Source organism: Phaethon lepturus, unplaced genomic scaffold, assembly GCF_000687285.1.
Source record: "Phaethon lepturus isolate BGI_N335 unplaced genomic scaffold, ASM68728v1 scaffold48288, whole genome shotgun sequence".
NCBI lineage: Eukaryota > Metazoa > Chordata > Aves > Phaethontiformes > Phaethontidae > Phaethon > Phaethon lepturus.
The window spans coordinates 121,575-135,770 of record NW_010557907.1 but is presented as its reverse complement, the minus strand read 5'-3'; the positions used below and the strand labels follow the sequence as shown (position 1 = coordinate 135,770).

General features: G+C 40.3%; 1 protein-coding gene across 1 annotated transcript in view; it reads right to left on the bottom strand.

Moving 5' to 3' along the window:
* Positions 1 to 2,124: 2,124 nt before the first annotated feature.
* Positions 2,125 to 14,196, bottom strand: part of LOC104625292 (vascular endothelial growth factor receptor kdr-like) — a 125,047-nt gene continuing 112,975 nt past the window's right edge. The window contains exons 30-31 of the mRNA XM_010292881.1: positions 11,540 to 11,634; positions 2,125 to 2,335 (exon numbers count right to left, since the gene is read on the bottom strand). Of these exons, the coding sequence (XP_010291183.1) occupies positions 2,125 to 2,335; positions 11,540 to 11,634 (306 nt within the window). The remainder of the gene's footprint in view (positions 2,336 to 11,539; positions 11,635 to 14,196) is intronic.

The window sequence follows — 14,196 nt, the reverse complement described above, 5'->3', positions numbered from 1 at the left end:
CTCTTTCCCAGTAGTTTCTTCTGTTATATGACCAGTTCTACTTAATATATAGGTACTAAAATACAAAGAAGTGCAAAAATGACTGTAAAGCAACTACAGACCACAGCTATCTAGCAGGTCCACTACAAACAAGGGGCTCGTGAGTTACTGCAGGTGATTTCCTTAATACATCGAATCTGAAGTCAAGGAGAACAAGGAGTGCAGTGCCCAAGAGCCCATACTTCAGATGCTTTAGCATTCACAGTTAACAAGGTATAGGGTTTGCAGACTTGTTTCCCCCTTTGATAATACCTGAGGCTTGTTTGCATTTACTTCAATGTAACCAACTGTAACCGAGCATCCAGAAACGTTTTCTTCACTGCTGCGAGGATGCTTAGGCTGTCTTCACCAAGGTAATATAATTGTTTTGCAAGTGTTGGATTTTTTTTTTTTTTTTTGCTTCCTTTAGTTAGCAATCATGAAGGAAAAATTCTTTTTCTCTGAAGAAGCCAAATCAGTGTCAAGTTTAAGAAGAAAAGGAAAGGGTTGTGCAGACCTTGGAAGAAACTGCACAGAGTCAGTCATTTACAGATCTAGGCTTGTAACTTAGGAGGTGATGCCTTGACTGTCAGTGAACATCTCTCCCACCTTTGCTTTTTATACTTGCAACCTAGATACTTTTTCCATTCCTAGATTTCTAAAGTCAACTCTGGTTGTTACAAAGTACATTAAATGACAAGATTATTTGCTTATCTTTGAAGTTGTTGTGAGTACGCATGGGGTATGCATGGAACCTGGGTGTACATACTTGCAGACCAACAGTCCCTGCCACACACAGCTTTTGGGTCGGGGGCAATGCACTCTGAATTTCTCAAATGTGAGAATTTGTGATCTATTCAGTCCTGCATGAGTAGGCTACAAAAAAAGCTTTGAATTATCATGAACCCGTGAAGGGTTTAGATGCAGAAGGCATTGCATATCATACCAGTATTTACCTTGGCAAGACAGTCAGAGACAAATATGTGTCACATATGCTTACAGTTTAGCATGGGCTAGTATTCCCTGGATCAAACTGTTGGGCACCTGCCACAGAATCCAAAGGAAATGCTTTTTTTTTTCTTTTTAGTAAATAGCCTGTGTGCAGAAAGGAAACAAAAATGCTGCTACCCTGCTGGTGCCTCGAGGGAGTATGTGCATTTATGTGTAAGTCTCATGTTGTTAATGAGTATTTTATGTACATTCACACAAACACGTGCATGTGCGCTGGGAAATTCTGTCTGTTTAAGCTTAAGAAAGTTCTTATTTAAGGCAGTGATTTTGCCTTGCAATCATTACAGATGCATCTCCATCAAGGTTCCCTATTGCATTTACGTTAAATAATTTGCTGTTTGAAGAAGGAGAAAACACAGGGAAACAGATTTAACCACATTGTATGCCCTGATGGCCCAAAAGACCAGCCTGTCTCTTGATACATGAGTACTATCTGCTTTCTCTGTGCCTTATCATTTTTAGGAGTGTATCCTATAGGCAGTGAAAATTATTAAATCACAAATTGTAACCAAAATATTTTGGATTTCAAAATATTTCAGAAATGTTTACGGAAGGTGAGATCCCAAGTTAAGAGTGATGTTTCGATATTGTTTTGCTTTTGGAGAAAATCCATTAGTGTGTATGGCTGTTGTTTTCAGCTGATGCCTTACAGCATCGTACTAAACAATCCCTGCAGGATGCATGGAGAACCAGTAGAATGAATCTTGTTTTCACAACTACCTTGACTTGACTCTTGGTGACTCTTATGAAGTAAAATGTGAATGACGGAACTTGTAAATCTGCAAATGCCAATGAACAATCCCAGCTAGGGGAGGAAGGAGTTGAAGCAGTTTTGGGTTACAGCTTCTACTTACAATTCTGATAGACAGAATTTTAATTTACTGCATATGTTGCAATAGGCCTTTAAAGATAGCAAAGAAGATGCTCTTAAACTGTTTCTATTCACCCAGACATGTGCCAGAAGAAACATATGAACCATTGTCCTGTCAGATTTCCCTTCTGTTTTTACCCAGTCTCTTGATCCAGGCATGGAGGCACGTAAGAATCTAGCATGGTTAAGAGAGGTGCAAGGTGCCCTGTGTCAGATTGGGCTGCTTACACTGGAGGGGCAGAGTAGTGAATGACGGAGTTGTAATCTGGAGGTGGGCTGTGGCATTCCAGGTTTGGATCCATAGGAAGGAGAACAGAGTCTTCCAGTGTGAAGTCCATGGTGTCCTCTTCTACCTGTAGTGCTGGCTGGTATTTAACAGCCTCACGCTCATGATCGGATAATATGGATTCTTTGCTCTTGCTAACAGCTCTCCGCCTGTTGAGAACAAAGAGTGTAATATAATGACCCTGCCTCCATAAGGTTTTGTCTCTACATGTAATTAATGGTCAAAATTATTAAAAAAAATATATAAAGCATTTCAATTTACCTTTGCAGCATCCTGTAAGACAGTGCCATTTTACAGATTGGATAAGGGAACTGAATTAAGTATTTCAAGTAACTTGGTGTTTTAAAAGTAGATTTAGGAGTAAATCCAGGAGTCCTGTTGCCCTGTCTTTTTAGCAATGCACTATATATTTCTTAGTTATAAATGCACCTGTCCTATACATACAATAATATTCTCTCTTATTGTTGTGACACAGGTCAGTAAAAATTTGACTTTTCTGAAAGCAGAACTGAAGGCTATGACTTTAAGTATAATAAAGGATGAAATAATGAATAATCTATGACAGACTAATTTAAAATGATATTGCAGTGTAGGGTAAAATCTCTCTTATATTCTCTAGCCCTTTAAAATTACTGAGCAGTATGCTAGTGAAGGGCAGCGCTTTTCAACATTACAACTGCTGGCCTGTAACTGATGCTCTTAGAGAGAGCCAGCTTTCATTTTCTGCTGTCTTCCCCTATTATAGGTGATGAAGGCAGTGGGAGAGAAGCAACTTAGATCACATGGAGCAACCTCAATGTTAAAAGTAGGAGAACCCTCAGAGGATCTGTATCACAAGGTGACCTTGAGGAACAGCAGTGGAGGGAAAAAAAAAGGTACAGTCATACACTGCCTTAAAAATAATGTTGTGTTAAGCTTGGTTTCTTCCATCTGAGGAATTCATTGGAAGAGGTCTGGATAATTTAGGTTTGGTTCTCAAAAGGATCCCAACGTGACAATGGCTTTTGAACTTCTCCGCTTTGCTTAGGGACCCTTTAACATGCATGTCTTTGGGATAAGCCTCACTCACAGACTGCTTATGGCATTGCTCATGTCTCTCTTCAGAATGACTTATGAAGGTGCCTGGGAGAATTTCACATCAGGCAATGCTCAATATATAATACAAATGGTGTCTATATTTCATATGTGTTAAAGGAGCATAAAGCTACATTCTAATGACCCTAAACCAAAACTGAATAATCAACAGTTCATCAAATAATTGTATAATTCATTACACTTATTTTATTTGTACTGCTGCAGTGCTTACAGTCCCCAAGAGTTGATCAGGATTTCAGAGTGTGGTGCTTTAGAAAGAAAGCAAAGCCACTTCCTGCTCCAGGAAACAAAACAATAGCTAAGAGACAGAGTAATTGGAGGAAGGAAGGGGAACAAAAATCATGAATACTAAATGTAACAGATCCAAGACACCAACTGTGTGCACTGTCATGTTTTTATGATGGTACAGCAGAGAGAACTACTGCAGTCTGAAGAGCAGGTTGATGCTTGGCATGACAGAATTGTAATATACAGTAGGCCCGGCTCCTTTCAGCTCTGAAAGGGTAAATATATCCTGCTAGGTTGTGCTACTATGATTTTAGAAGTTGTGTTATCATTCCTCTCCATCTGGAACCTGTCACAAGCTTCAGTTTTCCCACAAGCTGCAGATATTCTCAGCCTGGCTGACAGAACTAATGTCAGTATCGCCAATTAAAATTTTTGCTAATTCTGGAAAGGTCATGAGTATGCATGGATAATGCAGTGCATGGGCTAGAGTAGAACACTGCTTTATGGTCTGTGCACAACCACATTGAACAGCCTGTAGGGTCCATCTGTAAATTACATATCCCTGTAGTTCTCTTCTTGGGTGAGCGTATGGAGTAGGTGACACTCTGTATATCATAATCTGTGAAGCCAGTCATCCTAAGCCAGGAGCTGATCTGTTCAGCCAAATTCAGACATAACAAACAGCTGCAACTCTAATCAGCTGCAATGGGAGACTGGCTGCTTCGTAGTTGGCCTGATTTTAGTGTGCTGTGGTGGCTTTCCACAGCATATTTGCATGTCCAGCTTTGTCTCTAGGAAGTGAACCCAGGACCCCTGAGTTCTAGGAGCCAGGTCACCATGTCTTGCACATCTAGAATAAACTTGGGTTCTGTGACTTCTAAAACGCAAAGGCAGAGATTATAGATTAAGCTTTTAGAACTGCACAAGGCATTGAAACCAAACCTGTTGAGTGGCAAAGCAGAAATTCTAAAATAAATAGTAACCCTGATAAGTTCAACAAAAATGTAGCACACTTTGCTTTCACAATCTTAAGTTTTTCCTCTTTGTCCAGAGAAAAACGTGATGGAAACTTCTGCATACTGTACATTTGGCAGCTGTCCCTTTCTATACACACACTTTCTCTGTAGATAAATTCTTCCCTGGCATAAGTGATGGAACCACAACTTTGCTTCACTGTTTATTTATGTATTTTTCTTTGTGTTGGTCAGTTCTATTGACTCGTGTCAGACAATTCCATGGATGCTCTGGCTTCTAATTTGCCAGGTATTAAAGTTGTCAGTGGAGACAGAGAGAAGCTTGAAAGTATCTGTTTAAGTTGGCCCCCAGCCTGCGTATCTCAGAGTGCTGGAGAAAAAAAGAAATGTTATTAGGGTTTAGTTTGGCCACACAATGGGAAATTTTCAAACCCATGTAGACTCCCAGCAAATGCTTTTGTTAGGTTTCTGCTCCTGTAGGTCAGGAGACTGGATATCTGGGAATAGCTCTGCCTATCACTGAAGTCAGGTTGGTGTTTGAAGAAGGATTCCTAAATGCTGACATCTAATATTTGCTCCAAAGACAGAAAGCTGATGAGCTAGGTTAGAAGCAAGTTTTGTCATTAGCTGTCTTATGGCAGATCAAATGCAATTAACTTTCAAAACTATTCCTTTTATCTAAATGCATTTCCTAAATTAAAGCTATCCAAAGGTCTTTGCATTTTTCCCTTTAATGCTCTCTATTACTGACACTTCAATCTACTCTGTTCGTGCTCGGCAACAGAGAAATGTACATATGCTTGGACTGTATATTGGAAAACAAGACTGCAGCATCCCTTTTCTGTCTGTCTGTCCTTGAAATCTCATTTGTTACATAGAAACTGCCACACTGAATCAGACATCAGTCTTGCCTCTGGCAGTGGTCAGTACTTGATGCTTTGGAGGAAAGCAAAAACCCCTTTATGCTCTGAACCAATTGTACTACCCTGTATAAGACAGAAAAATTCTCCCTGAGCCCTACTGATAAACATTTTCTGACTGAAGGCATTAGGTTTGATTAATCACACAATTATGCAGCTACAGAAGTTAATAATGGTTATGTAATTTCATTAAAAGTTACCCATTACTTGGTTCAGTGCTTCTCCTGCGTTGGCATTACACTGCCCCAAAAGGTATTTCCTTACTGATTTTGCCTCTGCCTGACTTCTGAGTGCTGCAGCTGCAAGAGGCGACAGAAGAGATGTTCCGTTTTGATAAATCTGATCATAACTGTGAATGTCTCAGCCCTGTCCCACTTGACTGTTAGTATTCTCACCACGGCACAATACTGAAGATTAGGCCTATGAATACCGTGACATTCAGCTGAAACACATTTGCTCACTGACCCAAGCTGGTCACATTTTACACAACGACCAACCTGAAAACTCATTTGTCCTTGCAGGAATGTGTACTGTTAGGGGCAGGATAAGGGGAAAGATGAGAATCTGAATGCTGCCACTTCCTGACGTCAAACAGATTTTGTAACCTAAAGGACCCTCTTTCATAATGTGCACATTTCTGTGGGGTGCTGGTTGGGGAAACATGATTTCCAGAATGTGGTGAGCTGGCTTCAGCCTTGTTTCTTAGGCAGAGCTGAGACTAGACTTAGCCAAGGCACAGCACCAGGCTCTTCTCTTTCAGAAGGGTACCTACAAGCTAGGGAGGCTTATGAGGGAAAGTACAAAAGTGGTGAAAGCACTGGAGGAACAAATATTAGAAGATTAGAACAATGCAAATAGGTAGCAGCAAATCAACTAAGAGTGACACTCATGAGGAAATCCTGCCACACTTCAGGCTGTATTGCTATAGTGTCCCTGAGCCTGGTGCCAATGTTGAGTCTGTTAGATGTAAAACCAAGTGAGGTGGAGCAACCTACTAGTATGGACCCAGTGTTGGTAACTGAAAGCCTGCCAGGTCTGTAAACAGGACTGTATCAAGCAGCCTGTTTATCACAGAGCTTGGGCCCTGTGCTAGTGCATGCATGTGTAGTGTGTCTGTGTGGGGCCACAGTATAGTTAGTAGGTCTCATGACCCAGACGCAAGCTTGGTCAAGTACATTTTAGTGTGGTACTGTGTGTCGTGAGAGCTGTTAACCCTTCCCATGTTTACTGTGCTATGTCAGATTTCCTGGTACAGATGAAGCTGAGAAGTCTAGGAATTACACTAGATAAAGGAAAAGTTAGACTGAACATTAAGTAATCTTTCACAATCTTTTTTTAAGTTTTCTGGAGAGGTGTCAAAGTTGTTTAGAAGGATATCCACAGAGGATAATCCTGTAATAGCTAGAAGACCTAATGAGACTTTTTCATCCTACTGTATGAACCAGGGATTTTGGTTAGAGGTAGAAAAATACTGAAACCATCAAAGAGCTGGGAGATCATTACTGGAGCTGTTTATTTTATGTGAGAGGGAGCCAGTTTCTATTAGCCTAAATCTCAGGGTCAATGACGTGAAGAGGAGCATGGAGAGAGATGACTGTAAGAAAACCACCCTGTCCAGTGAGGGACTACAGTACCAAGTGCAGTACTTATTCCCAATTCCCAAGTCAGCTCCTACTGCTTTGCAATAAGATCCCCAAGTATCTTGCCCTCCATAGGAAAAACTAATAGGCTGTGGTGTCCATGTAGGAATCCTGGCCTTTGGAAAGATGAGAAATTGGGCTGAGCAGTTTGTCTCATGACCATATCTCATAATAACATGTAGGAGCTTCAGGGCTTTATAATAGCTTTCATAGGTGTTTAATGAGGCACAGAGCAAGAGTGATTAATTTTTTTAATTTTTCTGCAATGAAAGAAATAAAAGGGTTATTTTTTCTTCTGATAGTTATGACTGATTCACAATTTGCTTTAATACATTCTAGACGGGGTGCTGTGCAGGGAGAATATAATCCTGGGTTCCCCTCTGGCAGTATCAGTGCATCAGGAGTCTACTGGAGAACTCAAGGGGATCAAGAATTCATTGTCTGAAACCCTTCTAAATAAAAAGTGCAGCTAGAATAAAGTTTTAACAGGCCAAAGTCACCAACTCATTAAGGATGCATCCTCTTGCATGTGTGGCAAAATTGGTCATCTGTCCCTGACACTCGCTCCAGCACTCAAAATTCAGTGACATGAAAAGCACTGCAGTCAGTACCAAGCTGGGGACCACAGCCTTTCACAATTCTCCTTTTAGTCCTTGCCACTGTAAGCATATAGTATAAACCTAGAAAAAAAATGGCTTACATAACTCCCAAGTAGCTACTCATTCAAAGCCACTTATATTTTGGAGAGCTCAAGTCAGGTCATAGTGCAAGGTGCTGCATGACACAACAATAAGTACATTTGCTATCTCAGCATGCTCATCATAGAAGAAAAATCTTCAGAAACTGAGTTCTGCTGTAGAGCAATCCATGCCTCATTTTTTTGAGATGGTGCAAAAGGGCTCTAGCCCAATCAGCTGGGTTGCATTTTTGTTGGGCACCTTGCATTTGGACGTGGATGCCTGGTGCTCCTGAGCAAAATCATCTTGTTTTAATATTATTGACTTGTCTTAGGCCCAGTTTGGCTTTGGCAAAGGCAGAGCCCTCAGGAATGTGATCTGGATGCAGCATCCAGAGCCCAAAGCGTATCAGCTGAGCCTCAGTCAGCTGGTGTCGTGGGACTTGGCCAGAACAAGATAAGTAATTTCAGAGCAACTGAGGATAATTGGGTTGGCGGGGCAGGGGAGAAGGGAAAGGGATGGAGGGAGGACAACCGAGCAGATATCAAATCTATTATAATTTTAAACAATAACTTGATTATAGAGTCTCTGGGAGAACTTTAAAGCAGTGCTTGGCAGTAGCCTGTTAATATTACGAGATGAAACCTGACACCAGAGTCATCCCATCATTAAATTCCCTCTGTGCTGAATGCTCTTCCTTGAATGCTAACTCCGGTGTCATTATCCCAGTCAATCTTTCTGTCTCTCACTACAGCTACTGTTGTGACTTTATACTTTAGCAATATAAAATGCTTAAAGCTCAAGAAATGGTTAGTCCAGTCTAATAGTGGTCCCAGGCCCAGAGTATCAGATTCATCTTCAATAAACTCTTGACACTGACCCTCCATGGTGTGTAGTGTTGCCAAATTTTAAACTTGACAGAGAAATGAATGCAAGATAAATAAACAGCAAGATTTTGGCAAAAATAATAAATGCAGCCACCCTGGTTTAGAAAACATGTTAAGCCTTTGAACAGTTTTGTTTTAGAAAAGAAAGACTGTTTGAAAAGGATCCAGGGTAAATGTTTTTGAGAGAGAGAGAGAGAGATACACAATTAACAAGGGTGACTTTATCTCCCCTATTAAACCAGAACTTTCTTTTGACCTCTCCTGGACTTATCCATATGCTTTTCAGGCTTGTTTTTCAAGTTAGCAGCGCAGGAGCGCCAAGGGGTGTCATGTCCTCAAACGAGAGGGCATCAGGATGCGACTACATAAAAAATGTTATTTGTGCCAATGACAGTCTGCAAGATTAACAAAAAAAGAAGCTGACAAAATAGCCTTCTCAGCTGGACCTCAAACACTCAGTGAAGGATGTAGCCAAGAAAAAACACACCTCTGTCCATTCAATGGTAGCTAGGGTCCTGGGAATAAGGAGACAACAAACACAGCTTGCTGCAGGGTTTGCTTTTATAGCAGACCTCTGTCAAGATGATCTTTCTTGGTCTGGCTGGCACAGAAAGTATCAGGTATCGCATGATGAATGGAATCCCTATGGAAGTGTTGACTGTAAATGGGGAGAGCCCCAGACGGTGTGGGTCAGGCAGAGATTCACAGAACCCAGCAGAGCTGTGTTAATTCACCTTCACTCCCAGTGGGCCTGATAGCAGTTCAGAAGGCTTTCCTGGAAATCTCGAAAGAACAGGCTGTTATGGTTTTTTTGTCTTTCTGCATCTGGCTGGATGTTGATTTTTCTGATTTTCAGCAGAAAGCCTGGAAGGGGGAGAAAGAGAACCTTCCTCTGCCAACTATTTATCCAAATGAGGGAAATGCAGAAGGGGAAACAGCAGTCAGAGGTGACTGACAGAAATCTCTAGATGGGTAAATCCTATCAGGGAGGCTGTGTGTGTGTGTATGTGTTGGATTTGTGTCAACATGATATCATGCAGAAGAGAGAGGTAAATCAGCCCAGATAAAGCATCATGGTAATGCAGTTCCTGACTTCTGAGCTCCTTTTTTTAGAGCTGGTGCCATTTGGTCTCCATAGCAATGCACTGCGCTGTGCAGAAATCCTCTCGGCATGTGCATAGGATAAGAGCGTGGAACCGTATCTAGATGTCTGCTAATCCCCCAGCAGATACAACACTGGGACAGTACTACAGGGGAAATACCACTGAACATTATTCCTGAAGTCATACTCCTATCCAGCAGAATCTGTAGCTTTTGAATGCTCCCTGTTAGTGCTGCAAGGCTCTCTAGCCTTCCTGAGCAACCTTTTCCCTTTCCCTCTTTCTCCTCTCCTGCCTTCAAACATCTAGGAATTTATGATTTTAAGGCCTGAAAAGACAAGGCAAGCTCCTTCCATCTTGCTTTTCTCTCTGAGCGAGGAAGTTAGCCCCTCTGAAATACTGTTAGATTCTGACTATCCACTCTCATGTGAACTCTCCCATACTGTGCAGAAATTGCACTAGTTTTTTTCTCATCTGTCATTTCTTATTAGTATAGAAAAATGGTGACTTGATGTAGAACAAGCAGTTGCTTTGGTGGGAAAGGTCACTGAGAAAATAGAAATTTCATCAATACATTTCAGGGAAAACTCTAGGCAATTCAGTAAAAGTCTAATTAGCTTCATTAACTGAATAGACATGGAATTCCTTGCTACAGAGTTGTTTCTTTTTTAATATTTTGGGTAGCTATTCTTTGAATAGCTTGTAGAATACAAGTTGACAATTGAATCAGCAAAATGGGTTACTATTGTTATTATACATTTCTAGGAAGGTGGAGAAGACCTATTTCACTACTAGGTCAACTTTCTGTGTGAGCCTGATTGTTACAGAATTATAAAGGATTCTGAGCTAAAAGCTAAATATCTGCCTTTATTCTTCTGTGATTGTACTATGAATGTATAAACATATAGCAAACACAGGCACAGCCTCTATTTGTAAACCAAATATGAACAATATAATTCATAGGGTGATGAAGGTGGTAGTATGAAGGGATTTCTCTGTAGGACTGTCTTCATAGCTATGACAAAGCAAATGCAGAAATCACAGTTTTGGTAAACGTACTTGCTTTGCAGTGCTTATGCTATTCTTTACTATATATGCCTTCTTAACTTTTCTCACGTCCCAACAATTGCAAAGGTGCCAGTCCTTCTGTATGTCTACAGTGAAACATAGCTTTGTTATACACTGGTGTAATTATAAATGTTATTTTCTGGATTAATAAATCAAATTCTTCAAACTTAATTCCATCAGTAAAGGACAACACTGGAGAGGCAGTTAAGAAACAGCTGAAGTAGATACGTATATTCTCAGCTCTTTCACTCCTATCATTTGCCACGCGCAGAATATTCAGATCGGATCATGAGCAGGAGACAGCAGCGTCACTAGAGAGCGCTCTCTTGGTTTTTTGAATGTGATTCAGAATCACAAGGCAACTTGGCATTTTAGATCAAGAGTTAAATTGATTGACAGGACATTATATGCTTAAAGCTGATGAAATGAGTTTCATTTTCATCACGTGGGTCAACAGTTTTCATGTTCATTAACTTTCCTGTAACTTAAATGCAGCAGTGCAGCATTCCTTTCGGAGACCTGCAACTCTGTTTTACGTTCAGCTTCTTTCTGGAAGCAAAGTTTACATTATAACTTTCTTGATCTTAAAATACATTAACCATGGTCTTTCAGTTATAGGACTAAAATCCAGAGCTGCTTCACCTTCTAGATTGTTTAGATCGTCTAACAGTTTTCCTTTTGGAATCAGAAACAAAATTGCAAGTTTCAGAAGCATTTTTCTGAATGGGACACTGTCTTAAAAAGAAATACCAAAAAATACTCACGCTAGAGCCATGATCCCGTAAGGCCAAGAACGGATTTCCAGCCTCTTTGGGCTTTTTATCTCATCTGATGTCAACACCATCCCACTGTCTGACTCCTGTATAGCAAAAAGATGACAACATCAGCAGAGTGCCAAATGATCATGACAGCCTAGAGCACTTTTAACTTAAAAATGGCTTGCCATGGGGAGAACGTGGAAAAGAGTCAGACTAAACCACTGTTAAAGTTCAGTAGAGAAGGAAAGACAAGGAGCTAGTTAGAATACCAAATTCCAGCTATCTTATTTTGTGATGATATTGCTTTTAGACAAGTTTGATAGAACTTCATCTTATAAAACTGTCTCCAGCTACAGAGCAGACAAAGCAAGGACAGGAGAATGCAACTTCTTCACTGTGGCCTGTAGAGGTTGGGGATCCCTGTCTATGCAGTTAGCAGGGAGAGACTGCCAACAAGCCGGCCATCTGTAGATGTTATATTGCTATATACTGATTCTTGTGTACTGGAACTAATGTAGGAGCTACCAGATATTCTATGTAATCACAAGATTCCAACCAACAACCTGGAGGGCAAAAGTTTGCATCAAAACTCTCAACTGCCTGCTATTTAGTAAAGTGCTTAACACATAAATATGTCCAGCTGGTATATGACATTAAGCCCATTCTTCAGGTTATTCTCTTATCAGGGCCTATATTATCAGTTTTTATCCAACTGTTCCTGATAATGCTGCTATTTAGCCTGAGAACACTTGCCTTGTTTTTGTGATGATAAAGTTTTTGAGCTGTATTTTGAAAGAGCACCCTTAAAATGAACATACCAAAAAATAATTTGACATTTTCAAACTTGAAATTGATATTAAGCATGACATATGGATACTGTCTAGGTAGGATAGCTGAGATATGAATAGACAGAAATTCATAAAGAATATATCCAATAATAGTGGCTAGGCTCCTCAGAGAAAAAGTACCCTAAATACCTACTAGAAATACACTATTAGAAACATTGAAATTTTAAGGAAGTGGAAGTTCAGTATCATTTTGGCAAATCAAAGTGCTTTGCAAAGATACATAGCCTAAAAGGCTCCTTGTACTTTGGTTATGGATTTTTTTGAGCTGTCCAACAAAACTATCTTGATTAGTTTTAAAGGGTTGTGATTCCGCTGCACTTACAGTTGAGTCTCGAGTTTGCAATTAAGATCATGCTGTTATTGTGCTAAGTGCTACACAAGTTCAGAGACATGCACAGTCCTTGTTTTAAGGAATTTTAAAAATACTAAATATTCTGGGGTGTTCCTTTGCATTTGAAATATTTTGTGGTGCTGGAAAGTTGCATGTCTGTCAAAATCAAGAAAGCAAAAGACTTCAACATGGGTAGTGAAACTCTAGCTAGTCTAACCAGTCAAACCCATTGAAACAGAAAAAATAATCCCAGCAAGCAATAAATAGAAAGCAAAAGCCTTTCATAAATGCTTTGGTAATATATCAGTTGTTATTGATCAGTCTAGAAACTGGTTTTCAAAGTATAAGGTAAAATTCTAAATTAATTAGGTCTGTCAAAAGCTCAGTAGAACCAGCTTTTCTCTCTGGTTTTTATCTTGGCTATTTCCCATAACATATGTGGTCTAGAAACAATTTATCTGAGTGCTGCTTTGCACTTCACTTACAGAGGAATTGTTAAAGGAATATCAACAGAGCCTACAGATAAGTAGCACAATTGCAGGAAGGTGTGGTAGAGCAGTTTTAGAGTTCCTGGGCAATTATTTGAAATAGTGACCTAATCGATATTAATGTATTGATGTTTAAGATAATTTTAGTAACCCAAGTGCACTTACTTTGTCCAAAAGTAGATCGCACTATAATTTTGCTTTAAAAGATCCTCACTGAAATATCACATTTATTTCTGATCTGTTAATGTATTATTACCCTTTCTTGAAACTTCTCCCCCTTCACGTAAGAACTTACTTTAAAATGCCATGGACAGGGAGCATTTAGGAAACTAATGCTCGTGCTGGCAGCAGTAATCTCTTACTGATACTGGTTCTATATAGTAAATGTCTTTGTGTGATTCAGAGGGACAGATTTTTATCCTGCAAGAGGAAAGATGCAGGAGCCAGGGAAAATTCTAAGACTTCTAATCCCTAAGATGCACTGATAAAGGCACAGGAATTACATCTGGCAAAATACTAGGGAATAATGGGCATCAGCTCGTGCTAACAAGAGAACAGATGAGAGACACACTGTATTTCTCAAGGACATGAAATATGTCCAGGACAAGTTGCAGCTAAAGACCCTTCCCAAGAGAGCTGGTCTGAGGAATGGCTGTCTGCCCAAGAAGGAGTCTCAGCTGGAACATAGGGGATGGTTACCTGACTAGCAGACTGCGAAGACTGGCTTGTTTCTGTAAAACTGTACACATCTTTCTTCTCTTTTGCTGCTCCTAGCCATCTGATGCTTGCCCTCTTCTCCTGTTAGAAGGTTTCCTGAGGGCCTCATGCTTCCTCCCTAAACATCAATCTGCTTCAAACGTGCCTGCATTACAAAGATCCCACCTTCATGGCACAGAATCTATCATTCAGGCAAGTGGTGTAGACTGCATATTGCACTGCGGCCAGTGAGTACCTGAACCATAGAGGAAATTCATGAGTTGGGGGGGGGGGGTTTTT